This window comes from Pygocentrus nattereri, chromosome 2, assembly GCF_015220715.1.
Source record: "Pygocentrus nattereri isolate fPygNat1 chromosome 2, fPygNat1.pri, whole genome shotgun sequence".
In the NCBI taxonomy this organism is placed as follows: domain Eukaryota; kingdom Metazoa; phylum Chordata; class Actinopteri; order Characiformes; family Serrasalmidae; genus Pygocentrus; species Pygocentrus nattereri.
Window position 1 is genome coordinate 52,276,488 of NC_051212.1, and position 20,754 is coordinate 52,297,241.

The 20,754-nt window shown below is 45.1% G+C and overlaps 1 protein-coding gene across 1 annotated transcript; it reads left to right on the forward strand.

Annotated features, from left to right (window-relative positions):
- Window positions 1–1,284: 1,284 nt before the first annotated feature.
- LOC108430729 (meiotic recombination protein REC8 homolog) lies at window positions 1,285–14,639 on the forward strand. The gene is made up of 9 exons (XM_037544590.1): window positions 1,285–1,748; window positions 3,696–3,764; window positions 4,734–4,876; window positions 6,876–6,954; window positions 9,170–9,284; window positions 10,648–10,717; window positions 10,929–10,996; window positions 12,208–12,280; window positions 14,509–14,639. Exons 1-9 carry the CDS (start codon window positions 1,693–1,695, stop codon window positions 14,514–14,516), a joined length of 681 nt encoding a protein of 226 aa, XP_037400487.1. The 5' UTR covers window positions 1,285–1,692; the 3' UTR covers window positions 14,517–14,639.
- The last annotated feature ends 6,115 nt before the right edge of the window (window positions 14,640–20,754 follow it).

The following is a 20,754-nucleotide window of genomic DNA, read 5'->3' on the forward strand; positions in this document are numbered from 1 at the left end:
TCAGGTCGCAGGGCGCCGTTGTCTGGATATTTTTGGTGGGTGGGCTGTTCTCAGTCCAGCTGTGACGGTGAGGCGTTTAAAAACTCCAGCAGCACCGCTGTTTCTGATCCACTCTGGCCAGCGCAACACACACCAACACACCACCACCACATCAGTGCTGAGAATGATCCACCGCCCAAATAGTACCTGCTCTGAGTTGCCCTTAAAGGGGAACTCCACAAATTGTTCAACAAAAATGATCGTTCTGAGTGGCTTGGTGTGAAATGGTTGATTTTAGAGTCAGATTTCCTTACAGTGGCAGGGATAGGAACCAGGGGTCGCCACGACGACAGCGCAGACATGTGAGTATGCGTGTACCATGTATGAATGGTTTGAATTAAATGGATTAACAAGACCCTTTAGGCCAAAACCTTGTCACAGGACAATCTCGCAGGCCTCAGGCATTGTATTCACAGCCGTTTTGTGCCACGCCTTTCTGTGAGGGAGCTTTCAAAGGCGTTCAACTCTTCAGACGTCCTGTCAAAACCCCTGTGGACAACTCTGACTCTCTAGGTTTCTCTAGAACTGAGCATTTCACTCCAAGCCGCTCTGAACGACTTTGTTGCATTTTATCCATTTTATTATGCAGAAATTTAGAAACATTGGTGGAGTTCCCCTTTACACCAGACTAGTCAAAGCAATTGTGTGTGTTTTGCACAGGAGCGCCCCCTGTTGCTTGGTTATTAGTAATGTCTCACCTAGATTATTTTTCTCTTTATTATTGGCGAAGTCCTGTATAAATAAAAGTAGTGCGTGGCCACGCCTTATTAACGCGTGGAAACGGGATCCTAATGCGTGGCCACGACTTAGTGAGGCATGGGAACGAGATGATTAAGTCATGGCCATGACTTAGTAAGGTGTGGGAATGAGATTGCGCCTTACTAAGGTCGTGGCCACGCATTAGGATCTCGTTCCCATGCTTTACTAAGTCGTGGCCACGACTCAATCATCTCATTCCCATGTCTTACTAAGTCAGGGCCATGTATTATTTTTATTTATACAGTGTCGGGCTGTACGGTACGGAGCCCCGCTGGTGACATCCTGTATAAATAAAATATGCGGACACGCCTTATTAACGCGTGGGAATGAGATCCTAAGGCTTGGGAACGAGATCGTGGCTTGCTAAGTCGTAGCCATGCATTAGGATCTCATTCCCTTGCCTTACCAAGTCGTGGCCAAGCATTATTTTTATATATACAGGATGTCACCAGCGGGTTATTAAGTACCTTTATGCTTAATATTAATTATTAATCAGATTAATAACCACAAACCTGAAGTTAATAACTGTATCATCTTCAATGATATTGGAAAATGCAGTTAAGCCACGCCTACAAACCCTGGCAGTGTCACTATTGGCCCATTCAGTCTCTATAGGCCTGGGTCTTGCTATGGTAACCCCGCTGTCCAATGAGAGCCCGTCCTGCTTCAGACAGCTGTGAGCGGATTGGCTGAAACATCTCAGGCGTCATCGATTGGTGAACTTCTCCAAAACACCTTCTCTGAACAGCGCCGGCTCTGGGTAAACAACGATGCTCTTCAGCTGCACCCGCTCCACTCTGAGAGCAGATCCGCTCTTTAGGTGGATGGTTCTCCTGGTTATTCTAGCTCATAAAGGAGGTTCTGCTCACAGACAGTTCAGAGAACTGACCTAAAATGTTCTACTACCCCAACGTGCTCAATTACAGAACTGGCTGCTTCGCCACCATCTGGTGAGTCTCCTTCTCTGCTTGTTGGTGCGTTTACAGTCTTAAAAAGAGGTTCTTTAAGGGTTCTCCAGCTAAGTATTTACAGCCATGAGTTCTATGGACAACCGTTCTATTAAAATGGTTCTTCAGACTGGTGGAGAATGTGTTGTATATGACTCTGTAGAGAATCTTTTCTACATTGGTTCTAGATAGCAACAAAAATGGTTACAAGCTTGACATTGTAACAGTAGAAGAACATTTTCAGTGCTGTACTCACTTAAAAAACGTGGTTCTTTAAGGCTTCCTAAGTTAGAGGAATGGATCTGCTTAGAACCAGGTGTTCTATATACAACCGTTTTATGAAATTGGTTCTTCAGATTGGTGGAGAATGTGTTGTATATGATTCTGAAGGGAATCTTTTTGAAAATGGTTCTAGATAGCGACAAAAATGGTTACGAGCTTGACATTGTAACAGTCGAAGAACATTTTTGGTGCTATACACACTTGAAAAATATTCTGCATGGGTTCTGTAGTAAAGGAAATGGTTCTTAGCACCAAAAAGGGTTCTGGTATTGGTAAAATGTCAGGCTAGTAACCATTTTTGCTGCTATCTAGATCCACGTTCGAAAAGGTTCTATATAGAAACATCTCCAGCACATTCTCCATGAATCTGAAGAACCCTTTCATGATGCAAAGAACCCTGTACTCATGCAAAGTGTTCGTTGAGTGTTCTAGATATAGAACCATTTTCTTAACTAAAGAACGCTTGAAGAATGTAGTAAAGAAAGTTGCTCTATATAGAACCAAAAAGGGTTCTGGCATTGTTACAATGTCAAGCATGTAACAGTGGAAGAACCCTTTTGGCACTGTGTAGAACCATCTTCAAACAGGTTCTGTGTAGGACCATCTACAGCACGTTTTCCATGAATCTGAAGAACCATTTCACCGTGCAAAGAAGCCTTTAATTGTGCAAAGGGTTCTCTGAGTGTTCCTGGTTCTATTTTCTTTAGTAAAGAACACCAGAAGAACCATCTTTTTAAGCGTGTACTGAAAAATCTGAAAAATATAGAACCATCTACAACACATTCTCCGTCCAGCCGTCCAACCGAAGAACCAGTACATCATGCAAAGAACCAAGCCTGAAATGGAACTCGTGGTTCTAAATAGAACCTTTCCCTTCACTAAAGAACCCGTGAAGAGCCGTCTCTTTAGATGTTTAGAGTTCAGGCGAGACTGACTTCTTATTCAGGTTTTCCGGTCCACCTTAAATGGTGCAGCTCTTACATTCCAGCAGCTCATCGTGTGCGTTCTCTTGCGCGGTTTCTGGGGAGAACCGTTCTAGGTTGGGTTTAAAGTGTGTGAAAAAGAAGGAACCGGTCTTCTTAGTCAGGGGAGCGTATGTCATGAAGCAGGACTGGTCAGTTAGCCAGGTAACTGAAGCCCAACAGTGAGGACTGTCCAGTAGGAATGCCCCTCCGGTCCTTTCTTACTGGACAGGCTTGATTTTAGCCAGATAATGCAAAGGACAATTCCACCATATTTTTCAAAATTTCTGCATAATTCGGTGGTTAAGTCGTTGAGCGTGGCGTGATGTGGTTCATTTTAGAGAAAATTACAGACTCGGATCTCTTTACAGCGGTGGTGATGGGAACCAGGGGTCGCCATGACGACAGCACAGACACAGACATTTCATTTACTATCCAGAACCGCCAGAGAACATCAGACATCGGGCTGCGTATCATAAGCATTTCATGTGAGGGAGCTTGTAGAGGTGGACCTCTGGTTCCTATCACCACCGCTGTGAACGATTCTGAGTCGGCAAGCTTCTCTAGAACGGAGCATTTCATACCAGACCGATCCGAATGACTTTGTTTACATCTTAACCATTTAATTAATGCGGAAATTTTGGTGGAGTTCCCCTTTAGGATATCTGGCTGAACCGCTTTGTGAAAGTGGTTGTATTTTCTCCAGGTTGGCGGCTACCAAAGCGAGGAAGATCAACCGGAGGGATCTCCTGACGGTCAACGTCCAGCGCACCTGGTGAGCCGCTGTAATAGTGCATATTATGGCAAATTTGGGTCCACTTTATTAGAAACTCTGACCGGCTTCCGCTCACTGTCCACTTTGAGCTCCGCTTAAAGGTGGCCCGTCCGTCAGAGCGCTAGAGGATGTACGTTCGTCTGTACCCCAGCAGGGTGGACCCTCAAGGGGAGGGTTTCTAATAAAGTGGCCAGAGAGAATTAGGGTGCATTCTCAGGATTCCCAGTTCAGCCTCACGTGGTTCACTGTGATCCTAAGAGTGTTTTCATTTCTGCATTCAGAATGACCTGGATCGCCTCAACTGACCACCCACAGAGAACCCCGTAAACTGGAGGCTCATTGAGGGACATTTGTGAAATTTTGATGCAGTTTAATAGTTGAGAAACAAAGTGATTCAGACTGGATTGATGTGAACGATTCTGACTCGGTGAGTTTCACACCAAACCACTCTGAACGACTCTGTTTACATCTCAACCATTCAATACGAAATTTAGAAAAATCGGTGGAGTTCCCCTTTAAGACTGATTGTTCAGGCGTCATCTGGGAACGAGGCGCGTCCTTTGCATCATGAAAGGGTTCTTCAGACTGATGGAGAATGTGCTGTAGATGGTTCTGTATAGAACCTTTTTCGAAAGTGGCTCTATATAGAGTTCTTCTATTCCTATGAAGTCGCGCTGGTAACAATAGAAGAACCCTTTTTGGTGCTGTCTAGAACCCTTTTTCAGTCTGAAGAACTCCTTCACGATGCCAAGAGCTGTTGAATCATGCAGAGGGTTCTTTGAGTGTTCATGGTTCTACACAGACCCATTTTCTTAACCCAGAAGGCTTTTATTTACAGCACCGTATTTTCCGAGACTGTGGGCGTGAGAGTGGGTGCCGCAGACGGACCCTTCAGAGTGTTTGAAAGCTTTAATTTGTCATTCGAAACTGATGCCAAACTCGCTCTTCCACTCTATTCTGCTCTCACAGCAACGACATCATGGACTACGTTCTGGTGCGGGTTCCTCCTCTCTCTGTGGGTCTCCCACGTCCTCGATTCTCCCTCTATCTCTCCTCCCAGCTGCAGTACGGAGTCGTCCTCATCTTCCACCGGCAGTGCCAGCTTCTCTTAGGTGTGTATGAGAGAGAGTATATCGCTGCAAAACCTCGTATCTCCAAAGTGGTCACTTTACAGGGGAAGCAAAAAACCTGCTTTACTTTTAATGTAAGTCAATGGAACCAGACGTCTTTCCAAGTCATTTTGGGTCGATTCTTTAAGTCGGTTCATCCTGAAATTTACACACAATGTAAAGGGAAACAGACTTCTTCGAATTATGTCAAAAACTGAAAAATGGCAAAAATTGAGACACAAGGTTTTTTACCGACAGCAGCGATGAGTGGAGGTTGATGAAGGAAGTGCTTTACAATGGAAAAACAAGGGCAGTGTCACTGATGCAAAACACCACTGTTATGATGCACCAAACACTGTTGGAGTGCTAATAGCGCCCCCTTGCGAAGAATCTTCAGCCTGCTACATGCTATGTCATTTTTAGGGCGAGAGAATTCCAGCGGCTGAGTTTCGTAGGGAGCCCCCCGTGAGAAGGGAGTTACAGTAGTCTTAAGTGGGGTAATAAAGCATGAACCAGCGTTAACCTGCAGATAAACTGCTTTGATATAAGGTTCGAATGAAAGGACAGGATCAAAAAGTACAGGCTAGGGACTACAGTTGAAGGACAGTCACACCGTCCAGATTAAACGTGAAGTCAATTCGCAGTAACAGATTTAGAGCCAATGAGTTGACTTTCAGTTCAAGTTACTCTGCATTCCACTGTCTGAGGTCTTGAATACAGGATATTAGGGGAGGGGGTGGTAGGTTAGTGGTGGTGTTGGTGCGGGTGTAGATCTGTATATCATTGACGTGACAAAGGAAACAAGACCATGATGGCATCTGACTTTATCAGGTACACCTTGCTAGTAAAAGGCTGGACCCCCTTTCGCCTTCAGAACTGCTTTAATTCTTCATGGCAGACTTTCAACAAGGTGTTGGAAACGTTCCTCAGAGATTCTGGTTGGTTGTTTGAGCTTCTGTTGCCTTTCTATCATCTGGAACCAGTCTGTCCATTCTCCTCTGACCTCTCACATCAACAAGGCATTTTCGTCCACACAACTGACCGCTCACTGGATATTTCCTCTGTTTCGGACCGTTCTCTGTAAACCCTAGAGATGGTTGTGTGTGAAAATCCCAGCAGATCAGCAGTTTCTGAAATACTCAGACCAGCCCGTCTGGCACCAACAACCACGCCACGTTCAAAGTCCCTTAAATCCCCTTTCTTCCCCGTTCTGATGCTCGGTCTGCACTTCAGCAAGTTGTCTTGACCACCTCTACATGCCTAAATGCAGTGAGTTGCAGCCGTGTGATTGGCTGATTAGCTGTTTGTGTTAACAAGCAATTGAACAGGTTAGTGGCCGGTGAGTGTAAATGCCTAAGTGGATAGATTTCAAGGTGTAAATTTAGACTGTAGTCCAGAAACTTAGGGTCTAAAACGTGCAATGCAATTTACAGTTATGTATTTTTCCCCCACTTGAACATTTCCCTAAAGACATTGTAAGCAGCTCATTTAACCCCTTAATATTGCAGGCTTATTACATTCTAAGGCTTATTATTCAGTAACTAATGGAGCTATTCTGAGTTTTTAGAAGCGTGTGTAATAAAAGTTTTGGGCTACAGATTCTCATGAAGTTGCATGGAATTTTTGCCAGCGCTGCGTTAATCGGCGGAACTCAGCTGTGGGCCAGTTATGTCTGTTATTTTTAGAACCATTTTTGCCAACTGTGGAATTAGACCTCCACCCATGCAGTGAAACACCCACATACATGCACACTAGTGAACACACACACTAGGGGGCAGTGAGCACACTTTTATCGGAGCGGTGGGCAGCCCTATCCACGGCACCCAGGGGGCAATTTGGGGTTAGGTGTCTTGCTCAAGGGCACTTCAGTCATGGACCATCAGCTCAGGGGATCAAACCTGCGACCTTCTGGTCACAGGGCCGGTTCCCTAACCTAGGAAGCTTTTTGTTCTTATCTCCTGCTGTAATGTTATTGTAATTCCTGTTGATGAATTTGTCTCAGAGGAGATCCAGGAGGCCATAGACAGACTGCTTCGCTACCGCAGACCGGTCGAGATCGACATGCTGTCCGAGGAACTCAGGTCAGAGGTCACTGTTAACGTACAACTTTGAGTCTTCTCTTCTTTTGACGCTTACTGATGGTTCCTTTAGAAACGAGAGCTGTTTAACATAAACCATCAAAACTCTGCCTTCCAGTTGGCTTTATGTCCATTATTTACATCCACTAATTACGTCCGCTCAGCGATAAAGGATTTCCACGTTGGTTTTTGCTGTTTCATTGGTATCTTCAGACAGAAGACTGAAACAGTGGTCATTTGAATTGACATGATTTACATGGTCAGCCCAATTCTTGCCAAAAGAAGTCCAGTGAAATGCAGCAGTGTTGATGTGATGTGTTTTACTGATGTAAAGCTGATCTACACACCTTAATTATACCCTATTATAGCAACCACCTGGAATACTGTAGCAACTGCCTAGCAACGCCTTAGCCACCACCTAAGATACCACAGCAACCGTCTAGCAACCACCTAGTAACACTTTACCAACCATCTGGGATACCAGAGCAACCACCTAGGACACCATAGCAACCGCCTTGCAACACCTTAGCTCATGCCAGGGTTATCATAGCAACTGGCTAACAACACCTTAGCAACCACCTGTCATACAGCAACCACCTTGGGTACCATAGTAACCTCCTAGCAACACCTTAGCAACCATCTGGGATACCATAGCAGCCACCTAGCAACACCTTAGTCACCACCTAGGATACTATAGCAGCTGCCTTGCAACCACCTGGGATACCACAGCAACCACCTAGTAAGACCTTAGCAACCATCTGGGATACCATAGCAACCACCTAGTAAGACCTTAGCAACCATCTGGGATACCATAGCAACCACCTAGCAACTCCTCAGCAACCACCTAGGACACCGTAGTAACCGTCTTGCAACACCTTAGCACCTGCCTGGGTTATCATAGAAACTGACTAACAACACCTTAACAACCATCTGTCATACCATAGCCACCACCTAGCAACACCTTAGCAACCACCTTGGTTACCATAGCAACCATCTTGGATACCATAGCAACCATCTGGGATACCATAGCAACATCTAGTAACACCTTAGCAACCACCTTGGATAACCTAGCAACACCATGGCAACCACCTAGGACGCCGTAGCAGCCGTCTTGCAACACCTTAGCACCTGACTGAGTTATCATAGGAACTGGCTACCAACACCTTAGCAACCCCCTGTCATACCATAGCAACCACATAGCAACACCTTTGCAACCACCTTGGGTACCATAGTAACGTCCTAGCAGCCCTAATCATGTAAATTCAGAGCACCCTTTCTGTATAGATGCCTTTTCTTTTTCTTCTTCCTTTGCAGGTCTTTTAGAACTTTTTCTTCAGAAGAGTTTATCATTAGAGCTGAGTATTATTAAAATGATTCTGATCAGTACAGCAAAACAAACTACACAACTCACTGTAAAGCCTGAAATAATCGTTTAAAAGTCAGAGGTCAGTGTCTTTCAGACCATGTCATACATCTACCTACATTACCGTCACCCACACAGGCTCAAAAAGGAAGTCCGGCTGGATGTTTAGGTCTCAAATTCAAGATCAACAGTGTACTGATGAAGAGACACTGTATGGCCAAAAGTATGCGGACACACGAGCATCACACATACAAGAGCTTGTTGGATATCCCGTTCCAAAAAACGATGGGCCTTAATGTGCAGATGCCCCAGGTTCGTGGGCGTAACATCCTCCACTCTTCTTCGTTAATAACTTTGATTTTAATGCGAATTCAAGATTGATACTAAATTACAAACTGAAAGTGGGCGTGGCTTAAAGCAGAATTGAGTGAGGGATGCTGGAATAGGTCATTTTTACTGACCGCGCCGGACCACAGGCTAGTCAAGAAGCGCTGATGTTAATAACACGCATACAAGATTTTAGGCAGCCAATCAACAGTCTAGATTTTGGAACAAACGAGCTTATTGGCTCACTGATGACGATCAGAGTGATGCTGCGTCCACATGTTGGTGGTAGATGGTCAGGCAGGCCGGATATTCCTTTGTTTTCATTGGAACCACCATGGAAAATCCTGCCAATGCCAGCACTAAAGTCCCGCAGTGGTTAGCTGAACGATCCATCAGGTCCAATTTTCCCAATATTTGCTGTTGACCGCAACAGTACAGTAAGCTGGATGCCAAACATCTCATTGTTGAATTCCAGACGATCCCAGGAATATACAGCAAAAGTGAAAAGAGTGTCTTTCCCCGTTTCAGGCAACATCACACCCTTCCTGACGCTCTGTCTCTTCTGAATGAGACGGAGGGAGCGAGAGATCCCTTCTTTGGGTTGATGGAGTCCGAGCTGCCCAGTCCAAGCAGCTTAATTCGAGTAAGTGTTCGTATGTTGGCACCAAGCCAGCCTTTTCTCCAGTTTTGGAAGCTCCTGTTTTTTTCACTTACTCAGCAGGTAAAAGTGGCCCAAATCTGCTTTTCTCATCAAATCTGATTTTTTTGTTTGACTGTTCACAATGTACTTTAAATGTGACCTGTATGTGACATCAGTCTGAATATATCACACTCCTAAACTGACCCGCATGCTCAGAAGAACAGGCACTCCATCCGATGTAAACAGTCCAAATGGAATCAACAGTTACAACCACTAACCAGTGGAGGACAGCAACTGAGTAACTGAGTAAATGTAATTAGTTTCTGTACTTTAGTATTTTTGGTGTATCTGTACTGAAGTTTCTCCATTACTGGGCGACTTTTTCCTTTCACTCCACTACATTTCAGAGTCTAATATGCTTCACCTGAAATGAGTTGATGAAGCGAGTCTGGTTATAAAAATGATAACAGGACATCAGAGCCAGAATTCCTCTTTTAGTACTTTTACTTTATACTTAAGTACATTTGAAGGTAAATACTTTAGTACTTTTACTCAAGTGGAGGTCTAAAGGGAGGAACTTCTACTTTTACTGGAGTGATATTTTAACTTGGGGGGTCTCGACTTTAACTCAAGTGCATGATTTGTGCACTTCGTCCAGCACTGCCACAGACCAGTGGAAGGAGAGCAGCAGCTGAAAGTGAGAGACTGAGAGAGTTAACTAGATCCACCATCTCTGTGGAGCCGTACGTCCACCAGAACAACAGGCAGAGCAGTAGAGAGAGAGACAGGGAGAGAGAGAGACAGGGAGAGAGAGAAAGAGAGACGGAGAGAGAGCGAGACAGAGAGAGAGAAAGGCAGAAGAAAAAGGAAAGAGCGAGAGAGCGAGACAGAGAGAGAAAGAGACTGGGAGAGAGAGCGAGACAGAGAGAGAGAGAGAAAGAGACTGGGAGAGAGAGCGAGACAGAGAGAGAGAGAGAGAAAGAGACTGGGAGAGACAGCGAGACAGAGAGAGGGAGAGAAAGAGACGGGGAGAGAGAGCGAGACAGAGGGAAAGAGAGCCAGACAGAGAGAGAGAGAGGGAGAGAGAGAGAGAGAGAAAGATGTCCGCCTCATTGTTCCTTGTGACTAAAATCAGGCTGATATGTAACCACATGATGTATGTAATTACACATTTCCACCAGAGAGGGCTCCAAATCCCCACAACGTATATAGTGCTTATATTAATGGGTGTTTTGACTGGGAAATCACTAATTAAAGGTGGTCTCTGACCTTCGCGCTGTACTTTGGGTCAGTTTACTTCCAGTTCTATCAGTTTTCCTGCTGTGTTTTGTTGTTGCCGTCACTGTTCTTGTTGTTTGATTGACAGCTGGCTCAAAAAATGGAAATTTCGCCTGAGCGTCTGCTGCCGGAACGAGGAGTGACTCCGCCTCCAGATGGTGAGTGAAAAGGGGAGTCCCTTAATGGACAAACAGACAGCGGGCCGCTTACAGTCAGCGCGGAGCTGTTTGGATGAGAGCGCGCTGAGGTCAGACTGAGTGTATGACTGGAGTCAGAAGTAAAGCAGAGGCAGTTCAGTTTTATTGTGATCATATTTTTGTTTCAGTTTATTTTAAAACGTCACTGATTTTCGTGTTTTCCTCTCGGCAGGTATCACAGCCAGTCAGGAGTCCATCACTCTGATGGAGGCAGAACCCGTCGCTATGCCTGAGCCTGAGGTACTGCTGTCAGTCATCAGCATCGCCATAGCAACCCAGCTTAGTTACGGCAGGGCGCTGGGTACTGAGACAGAGCCAACATGAGCCAGTGCTGTAGACTCACTGAACTCTTCCGTTCTCGTTCCCTTTCTCCTTCCATCTCTCGCTTTCCTCCTCAATCTGTTCCCTTTTCTCTCTCTCTCTCTCTCTCTCTCTCTCTCTCTCTCTCTCTCTCTCTCTCTTTTTGTTTCTCTCTCTCTCTCTCTCTGTAACCTTTTCTCTCTGTTTCTTCTTCTTTCCTTCTCACTCCCTTTCTCCTTCTCTCTTTTCTTCTCTATCTTTTTTCTTTCTTTCTCTTTTTTCATTCTGCCTCCATTTCGCTCTCTCTTTCCTTCTGTCCCCCCCTCTCTCTCTCTCTCTCTCTCTCTCTCTCTCTCTCTCTCTCTCTCTCTTTTTGTCTGTCTCTCTCTCTCTTTTTGTCTGTCTCTCTCTTTTTGTCTCTCTCTCTCTCACTCTCTTTCCTTTTGTCTCTCTCTCTCTCACTCTCTCTTTCCTTTTGTGTCTCTCTCTCTCTCTCACTCTCTCTTTTCTTTTGTGTCTCTCTCTCTCACTCTCTCTTTTCTTTTGTGTGTCTCTCACTCTCTCTTTTCTTTTGTGTCTCTCTCTCTCTCTCTCTGTATCCTTTTCTCTCTGTTTCTTCTTCTTTCCTTCTCACTCCCTTTCTCCTTCTCTCTTTTCTTCTCTATCTTTTTTCTTTCTTTCTCTTTTTTCATTCTGCCTCCATTTCACTTTCTATGTCTCTTTCCTTCTGCCCCTCTCTCCTTTTGTCTCTCTCTCTCTCTCTCTCTCTCTCTCTCTCACTCTCTTTCCTTTTGTCTCTCTCTCTCTCACTCTCTCTTTTCTTTTGTGTCTCTCTCTCTCACTCTCTCTTTTCTTTTGTGTCTCTCTCTCACTCTCTCTTTTCTTTTGTGTCTCTCTCTCTCTCTCTCTCTCTCTCTGTATCCTTTTCTCTCTGTTTCTTCTTCTTTCCTTCTCACTCCCTTTCTCCTTCTCTCTTTTCTTCTCTATCTTTTTTCTTTCTGCCTCCATTTCACTTTCTATGTCTCTTTCCTTCTGCCCCTCTCTCTCTCCTTTTGTCTCTCTCTCTCTCTCTCTCTCTCTCTCTCTCACTCTCTTTCCTTTTGTCTCTCTCTCTCTCTCTCTCTCTCTTTTCTCTCTCTCTCTCTGCTCAGTTTGTGGGGGCGGAGCTACAGGAGTTTGATATGATTGACATGCTGCTGGAGCAACCGGATCATTTCCCAGAGGGTGAGGAAACTCCACTGCTGCAGCGCCACCTGCTGTGGATCCCTGGACATTTAACAGAAGATAATAAACAGTCGAAAATGAAAATATTTACACTTTTCTTTTGTCCTAATCACCCAGAAACCCACGGACGGCTGATTCACACTAATCAAACCTAAACTAATAAAGATTCATGTAAAAAAATCACAGTAAATCTCTCTTCTAGGCGAGGAGGAGAGAGAGCGAGAGAGGGAACCAGAGAGAGAGCGGGAGCGCGAGAGAGAGGCAGAACGAGAGAGAGAGCGAGAGAGAGAACGAGAGGAGGCCATACAGAGAGAGCAGGAGAGAGCAGCAGCTGAAACCGAGAGACTGAGAGAGTTAACTAGATCCACCATCTCTGTGGAGCCGTACGTCCACCAGAACAACAGACAGAGCAGTAGAGAGAGGGAGAGAAAGAGGGAGAGGGAGAGGCAGAAGGAAAGAGAGAGAGAGAAAGAAAGAAAGAAAGCAAGAGGGAGAGAGAGAAACAGAGAGGCACAAGGAAAGAGAGACAGTGAGGGAAAGAGAGCGAGACAGAAAGACAGAGAGAGAAAGGGAAAGAGAGGGAGAGAGAAAGAGACAGGGAGATGGGGTGAGAGAGAGAGAGAGAGAGAGACGGAGAGAGCGAAAGAGAGGGAGAGGAAGAAAGCGAGAGGGAAAGAGAGAGAAACAGAGGCAGAAGGAAAGAGAAAGGGAAAGCAAGAGAGAGAGAAAGAGGCAGAAGGAAAGAGACAGAGTGAGGGAAAGAGCGAGACAGAGGAAGAGAGAAAGGGAAAGAGAGAGAGGGATAGAAAGAGACAGGGAGACGGGGAGAGAGAGAGAAAGAGAGGCAGAAGGAAAGAGAGTGAGGGAAAGAGAGCGAGACAGAAAGACAGGAAGAGAGAGAAAGGGAAAGCGAGAGGGGGGAGAGAGAAAGGGAGAGAGAAAGAGACAGGGAGACGGGGAGAGGGAGAGAAAGAGACAGGGAGACGGGGAGAGAGAGAAAGAGACGGAGAGAGCGAAAGAGAGGGAGAGAAAGCGAGAGGGAGAGAAACAGGCAGAAGGAAAGAGACAGAGTGAGGGAAAGAGTGAGACAGAAAGACAGAGGAAGGGAGAGAAAGGGAAAGCGAGAGGGAGAGAGAGAAAGGGAGGGAGAGAAAGAGACGGGGAGACGGGGAGAGGGAGAGAAAGAGACAGGGAGAGAGAAAGAGACGGAGAGAGCGAAAGAGAGGGAGAGAAAGCGAGAGGGAGAGAGAGAGAAACAGGCAGAAGGAAAGAGACAGAGTGAGGGAAAGAGAGCGAGACAGAAAGACAGAGGGAGAGGGAGGCAGAAGGAAGGAGACGGAGAGAGAGAGAGAGAGAGAGAGAGACGGAGAGAGAGAGACGGAGGGCGGGGAGTTAAACACCGCAGTCTATTAAAAAAAGAGGTTCCGAGCCCAGAACGACAAACTGAGCCGTGCACAATGTTAGAACTGACTAAGAAACCTATAAGATTAAGAAGAATAAAGTTAATATCCAGAATTCGATTCTAATTCAATTAATATTCAGAGCAAACTTCTCATAAAATGAATATCCAGAATAAAGAATTATAAAGATAATATCATTGATAAAGTTCTAATAAAATGAATATTCTGACATTTTTAATGAAATTAACATTCAGAGCAACGTTCTAACAAAATGAATATCTAGAATGACGTTCTAATGAAGTTAGGATCCACAATGACTTTTTTAAAAATTGGTTCAATTATTGAATGAATTCAATGATGATGATAATAATAACCAGAGGGAAGTCGTTATAATGTTGATATTAATAATAGATTTGTTGCAAAGCAAATATCATCAATAACGTTCTATTGAAATGAATATCCAGAGTCAAGTTCTATGAAATCAGTATCTAGGATGAAGTCCTGATGAGGTCATGATACACGACATTCAATCAAAATTCATATCCAAGATGCGGTCCTCCCAGAATGAATATCCAAGTTATTATAACATGAATATCAGGTATTATTTATTTATTAGAACATTAATAAAATACGTTTGAATTCGATTAATAGCCACAGTGAAGTTGTAATAAAACTAATATTTGGAAGAAAGTTCTAATGATAATAATAATAATAAAGTGATAAATTAATAATAATAAAAAATGCCACGTTTTTTTAACGGCGCTGTCGTTCGTCTGGATGTGGAGAAACTGGCTCTGCCTCTTTAAGAATAGCTGTTCTTCCCTCCAGGGTTCTGACCACTGAGCTGTCCAGCAGAGATGTGGCGTTTGAGCCTGAGGAAGTGCTGGGTCTGCCCATGGAGATGCCTGAACTGGCTGAGAGAGAAATCACTGTGATCCCTGAGCTCATACCAATCCCACCAGCCCCGCCCAGCCCGGACGAGGAGAGGAGAGAGAGGCGGAGCGAGAGCCCCAGGCTGGAGGTCAGGAAATGGCACGTTTACTCCTACAGCAAAAGGTCTGATACAGTTACACACTGTACATCAGGTAGCTCTGACCGCAGGCTTTCAGCTCCTCAAAGAACCTGCAGAAACACCTCCAAAGCTCAGTCTGAGAAGCTGGTTGGATTTTCTGAACTAATCAAACACAGTCAGTGGTGCTGAGGTCTGGACTCTGGGGTGGTCAGTCCACCGTTCAGCTTCTTTTCATGTTGCGGCTTTTTTAAAAAACATCACACCACTTTACCTGAAAATATGAACATGCATCATCTAGAAGATGAAGAATGTTTCAAGCCTTCGTTTCATCAAGCATGTATTTGGTTTCAGAGTCGCTTCAAAAGTGTTTTGCTGCGTCTCTCGGCGACGCTGCTCGCTTATTTCCGGCACCGTGGTCTACACTTACCGGCCACTTTATTAGGTACACCTAGTAAAAGGTTGGACCCCCTTTTGCCTTCAGAACTGCCTTAATTCTTCGTGGCAGACTTTCAACAAGCTGTTGGAAACGTTCCTCAGAGATTTTGTTTGGTTATTTGAGTTCCTGTTGCCTTTCTATGATCTGGAACCAGTCTGCCCATTCTCCTCTGACCTCTCACATCAACAAGGCATTTTTGTCCACACAACTGACCGCTCACTGGATATTTCCTCTTTCTCTGACCGTTCTCTGTAAACCCTAGAGATGGTTGTGTGTGAAAATCCCAGCAGATCAGCAGTTTCTGAAATACTCAGACCAGCCCGTCTGGCACCAACAACCACGCCACGTTCAAAGTCCCTTAAATCCCCTTTCTCCCCCGTTCTGATGCTCGGCCTGCACTTCAGCAAGTTGCCTTGACCACCTCTACATGCCTAAATGCACAAGCCCAACAAGCAGCTGTACCTAATAAAGTGGCCGGTGAGTGTATTTTCACACATGCTCAGACTGAGAAATCTGAAAGAAATCAGAGTGAGAGTTTACAGCACTGAGAAATCTGAGTACTGAGCTAAAATCCAGCCTCTTTATGAGATTTCTAGATCAAAGTGTGGGGTTTGCATGGGTTGGACATTTTCAGTCAACCAATCAGATTGTGTGGTCAGAACTAACTGCAGGGACAGTCTAGTAATTATCTTCTGGTGTCACTTCGCTCTTATTCTTCTCAGCCTGTCCCGTTCAGCCCAGAGGCCCCAGTGGAGAGGAGGAGGAGGAGGAGGCAGCTGGTCTTCATTGATGAACACACACAGATCCCTCAGGAAGCACTGCAGGCCCAGATAAACGATCCAATGACTGAAACCAGGACTTTGGTAAGACAATCTAGACGACAGTACACACATAAAATCTTGGTTCCCCTCAGGTTCTTCATCATGCTCTTAGGGATCTTCTCCTTTAGAGTCTTGGTTCCTCTCAGTGGTTCTTCATCATAGTTTTAAGGACCTTATACTTTAGAGTCTTGGTTCCTCTCGGTGGTTCTTCCTCGTGGTCTTTGAGAGCTTCTCCTTTTGCGGCTTGGTTCCTCTCAGTGGCTCCTTTTCATGTTCTTAGGGAGCTTCTCCTTTTGAGGCTTGTTTCCTCTCATTGGTTCTTCCTTATGATTTTGGAGAAGTCCTCCTTTTAAGTCTTGGTTCCTTTCAGCGGTTCTTTATCATGTTCTTAGAGAGTTTCTGCTTTTGAGTCTTCGTTCCTCTCAGTGGTTCTTCCTCACACTATTTGGGAGCTTCCCCCTTTTAAGTCTTGGTTCCTTTCAGTGGTTCTTCATCACGTTCTTTGGGAAGTTCCCATTGTCAATCTTGGTTCTTCAGAGTGGTTCTTTTTCATGCTGTTTATACTTCTGGAGAGCTGCTGTAGGACAGCGACTCTTGCTTCATACAGAATTGGTCTTAAAGTTGAAACCCTGCAGAACTGCATTTAATGTTGCTGGTTTTCAGTCATAATCTCCTGAATTAAACTGGACTGAACAGAACATTCATTACCAAATGCTGCGTTAGTTGGCAAACTGTCTCTGTCCTGTTTTCTTCTTAGGAGAATATTCTTATCAAACCAGCTTCTGAAGAGAGTGATCCTAAAACCCTCCTCAGTAACCCCTGCATGAGTGAGTAGCCATTTACACATCCATATGGTTTCCATAGAAACCAGAGACCCACAAATACAACCATACAGCTCAGATAACATACTTTCACGAACTCTGAAACACATGATGCACTAAGGCAGCGTTCACATTACAAGTCCTACCACATAATTCAGATTTTTCCCCCAATAAGATCTTCTTGCTTTGATTAGATTAGATTAAGTGACCCTTATTAGTCCCACAGTGGGGAAATTTCACCTCCGCATTTAAACCCATCCGTGAAGTGAAACACCACATACACTCTAGTGAGCACATACACACTAGGGGGCAGTAAGCACACTTGTCTGGAGCGGTGGGCATCCCAATCCGCAGCGCCCGGGGAGCAGTTAGGGCTTAGGTGTCTAGCTCAAGGACACCTCAGCTATGTACTGTCAGCTCTGGGGATCAAATCAGCGACTGTCACAAGGCCGGTTCCCTAACCTCCAGCCCACGACTGCCCCCAAATTACATACAGTAGGCAGACTGGCGACCTGTTCAGGGTGTATCCTGCCTTCCACCCGATGACCGCTGGGATAGGCTCCAGCACCCCCCCGCGACCCTGAGGGAGAAGCGGCTTAGAAAATGGATGGATGGATGGATGGATGGATGGACATACAGTAGTCAGTGCAAAACTCTTGTCTCACCAATAAATGTGTTTCTGCTTGTAGAAACGCTACATAATAGTAGAATAAATCCATATTCTACCATCATGGCCGGGACTCCAAGAGAGCACAACTGGCCTCGCTCTCTCTGGGTGGGTAGGATGGCCCCCCCTCTCCCCCCATCATTCAACATGATGGTAGTCAGTGCAGGCGTCTGTCAGCTGTTGTAACAGATCTGGCAGTTGGCGCTGTCCTCCGAGCGCATTCAGCTGTCCAGTGACGTTCCGTGAGCGGCAGTTCAAAAAGATCCGGTGTAGCTTCACAGGTCTTGGAGGAAGTCTATCCTAGCTTTCATGCTAGTGTTGGTGGTATCGTGTGACTGGGGGAGTCCTAACTAGTGGGTGGAATTGGAGACGACTAAATTGGGGAAAAATCTGAAAGAACAAAATACACATGCAGTAAAAAAAGGACCAATTATTTATTGTTTCCAAAGAAAAAGTAGTTGAGATGTTGTAATGGTGATAGAAGGACAGAGGTTTGGTCCCAGATGTTTCCTCAACGCCTCAGCCACCGCATGGGTTTGTTAAATTCCGTCACCCGCACGACTGATTTAACTTAACGAAACATTGAGTAGCCAGACTAAAATGAGAATGGGTTGCAGTTCATGCGTTTGTGCGAGGTTCAAGCCTGATTTGAGTTCACGCAGCACTTAAAAGAATCACATCTGTGTTCCTTTAGACAAAAATAAAGCTGATTTGTGCTGCTTCAATCTACAGTAGGTTGTTGCTGTGTGTCTCCCAGTTTCCTCTGCTTTGTACACAAACTGAATTCCTCGATACTTCGGTAAAGTTCCTGCGGTCTTCACGCAGGCCTCCCTCCAGAAATCCTGCAACTCTGGAAGCAGGGCGCAGTCATCCACCCCATCCCTCCATCACCACGGCGTGAGGTGCTTAGGGAGGAGGAGGCTGTGCCGGAGAGGGAGAGAGAAAGAGAGGAACTGGAGGAGAGGGAGAGGGAGCAAGAGCTCATCCTCAGGGAGGTCAGTTTATGGTTTTGGAGAGAGCTCACTTCACACAAGGACATGATGATTAATATGGCAAACTCAAGAATTCCCATATGGTATGTGTTGAATATATCGATGAAATACATTTCAAATACATTGCCGTCTATGCCAAAATATATTCCAAACACTAAAATGTATTTCAGAATACAGTGCCAAATATATTCAAATAAAAATACACTGATCAGGCATAACATTATGACCTGAGTGGATCAGACGCAGCACCTCAGTGTGACTGCTGGACTCAGAATAGTCCACCAACCAAAAATATCCAGCCAACAGCGTCCTGTGGGCAGCGTCCTGTGACCGCTGATGAAGGACTAGAGGATGACCAACGCAAACTGTGCAGCAGCAGATGAGCTGTCGTCTCTGACTTTACACCTACGGGGTGGACGATGAGTGTAGAAACAAGGAGGTACTCATAATGTTATGCCTGATCCGTGTATTTTCCAAACACTAAATGTACACTATATTTCCAAAAGTCTTCGCTCGTCTGGCTTCACACACATATGAAATTGAGCGACACCCCGTTCTTAATCCATAGGGTTTAATATGATGTCGGCTCACCCTTTGCAGCTAAAGCAGCTTCAACTCTTCTGGGAATGCTTTCCACAAGGGTTAGGAGTGTGTTTATGGGAATTTTTGACCGTTCTTCCAGAAGCGCATTTGTGAGGTCAGACACTGATGTTGGAAGAGAAGGCCTGGCTCACAGTCTCCACTCTAATTCATCCCAAAGGTGTTCGGGTTGAGGTCAGGACTCTGTGCAGGCCAGTCAAGTTCTTCCACACCAAACTGGCTCATCCATGTCTTTATGGACCTGCTTTGTGCGCTGGTGTGCAGTCATGTTGGAACAGGAAGGGGCCGTCCCCAAACTGTTCCCACAAAGTTGGGAGCATGAAATTGTCCAAAATCTCTTGGTGCTGAAGCATTAAGAGTTCCTTTCACTGGAACTAAGGGGCCGAGCCCAACACCTAAAAAACAACCCCACACCATGATCCCCCCTCCACCAAACTTCACACTTGGCACAATGCAGTCAGACAAGTACCGTCTCCTGGCAACCGCCAAACCCAGACTCGTCCATCGGATTGCCAGGAGGAGAAGCATGATTGGTCACTCCAGAGAACTCGTCTCCACTGCTCTAGAGTCCAGTGGCGGCGCTTTACACCACTGCACTCCACGCTTTGCATTAAGCTTGGTGATGTAAGGCTTGGATGCAGCTGCTCGGCCATGGAAACCCATTCCATGAAGCTCTCTACGCTGTTCTTGAGCTGATCTGAAGGCCACATGAAGTTTGGAGGTCCCATTCTTTCACTAATCACTGTAGAAGCAGTCTGCAGGCCTGGGTGCTTGGTTTTATACACTTGTGGCCATGGAAGTGATTGGAACTCCTGGATTCAATGATTTGGATGGGTGAGTGAATACTTTTGGAAGTATAGTGTATTTCAGAGTATATTTAAGTAAATATATATTGACCAAATATATTTTAAAATACATTTATATATTAAATGAACCTTTAATATCACAAAAGCAAGTGCTGTAGGTGCTGAAACACTGTGAACGTCCAGTTTGCTGATTTGATGTCTTGTTTACTTGAAGTACATTTTGTGATGCAGTGTAACTGAATGAATACAGGTACATCATTTTGTATTATAAATACATATTCCCAATACTTGCATCCCCCTATATCCCAGCCCTGCTTGCTATTTGTACAAAATAGTAAATTTAGTGGGGTCTGATGCTAGACCTGATAATCCTGTTGTTTGTCCTTACCTGTACAGGTGCCCAGAGAGATGGTGGAATTGGGCATCTCCCAGTACGACACTCCAGGTCAGATATTTCCAGTAATGCTGTGAATGAGCCTCATTCACCAACTGTTCTTCAGAAGAAATTTCTTCTTAAAACTCAGTTTTTTTACGTAGACATTCACCAGTGTTTTTATTTATCTGGGATTTGTTCTTCAGTAAGAACAGAATCTACACGCACTCAAGAGCACGAAGGTGTGAACAATGCCGTGGTTTAAGAACACGTCATGAATCTGACGTCGACTTTTCTTAGGACCTTTCTCAAGAACCCGTTTAAGGAAAAAACTTGGGAACGTATTGGTGAATGAGGCCCAAAGAGTTTTGTTATGAAGTTCTAGTTCTTCATGCTCCGCTGCATTTCCAGTGTCCTCTCTGGTGATTTTGGAGACGACCGACAGAGAAGTGTCACCACTGGAGACTCCAGAGATACGACGGTGAGAGACGAGAAAGACTGAGACAAAAGAAACGCATTACCACTAGTAAAATACTGTACTATACT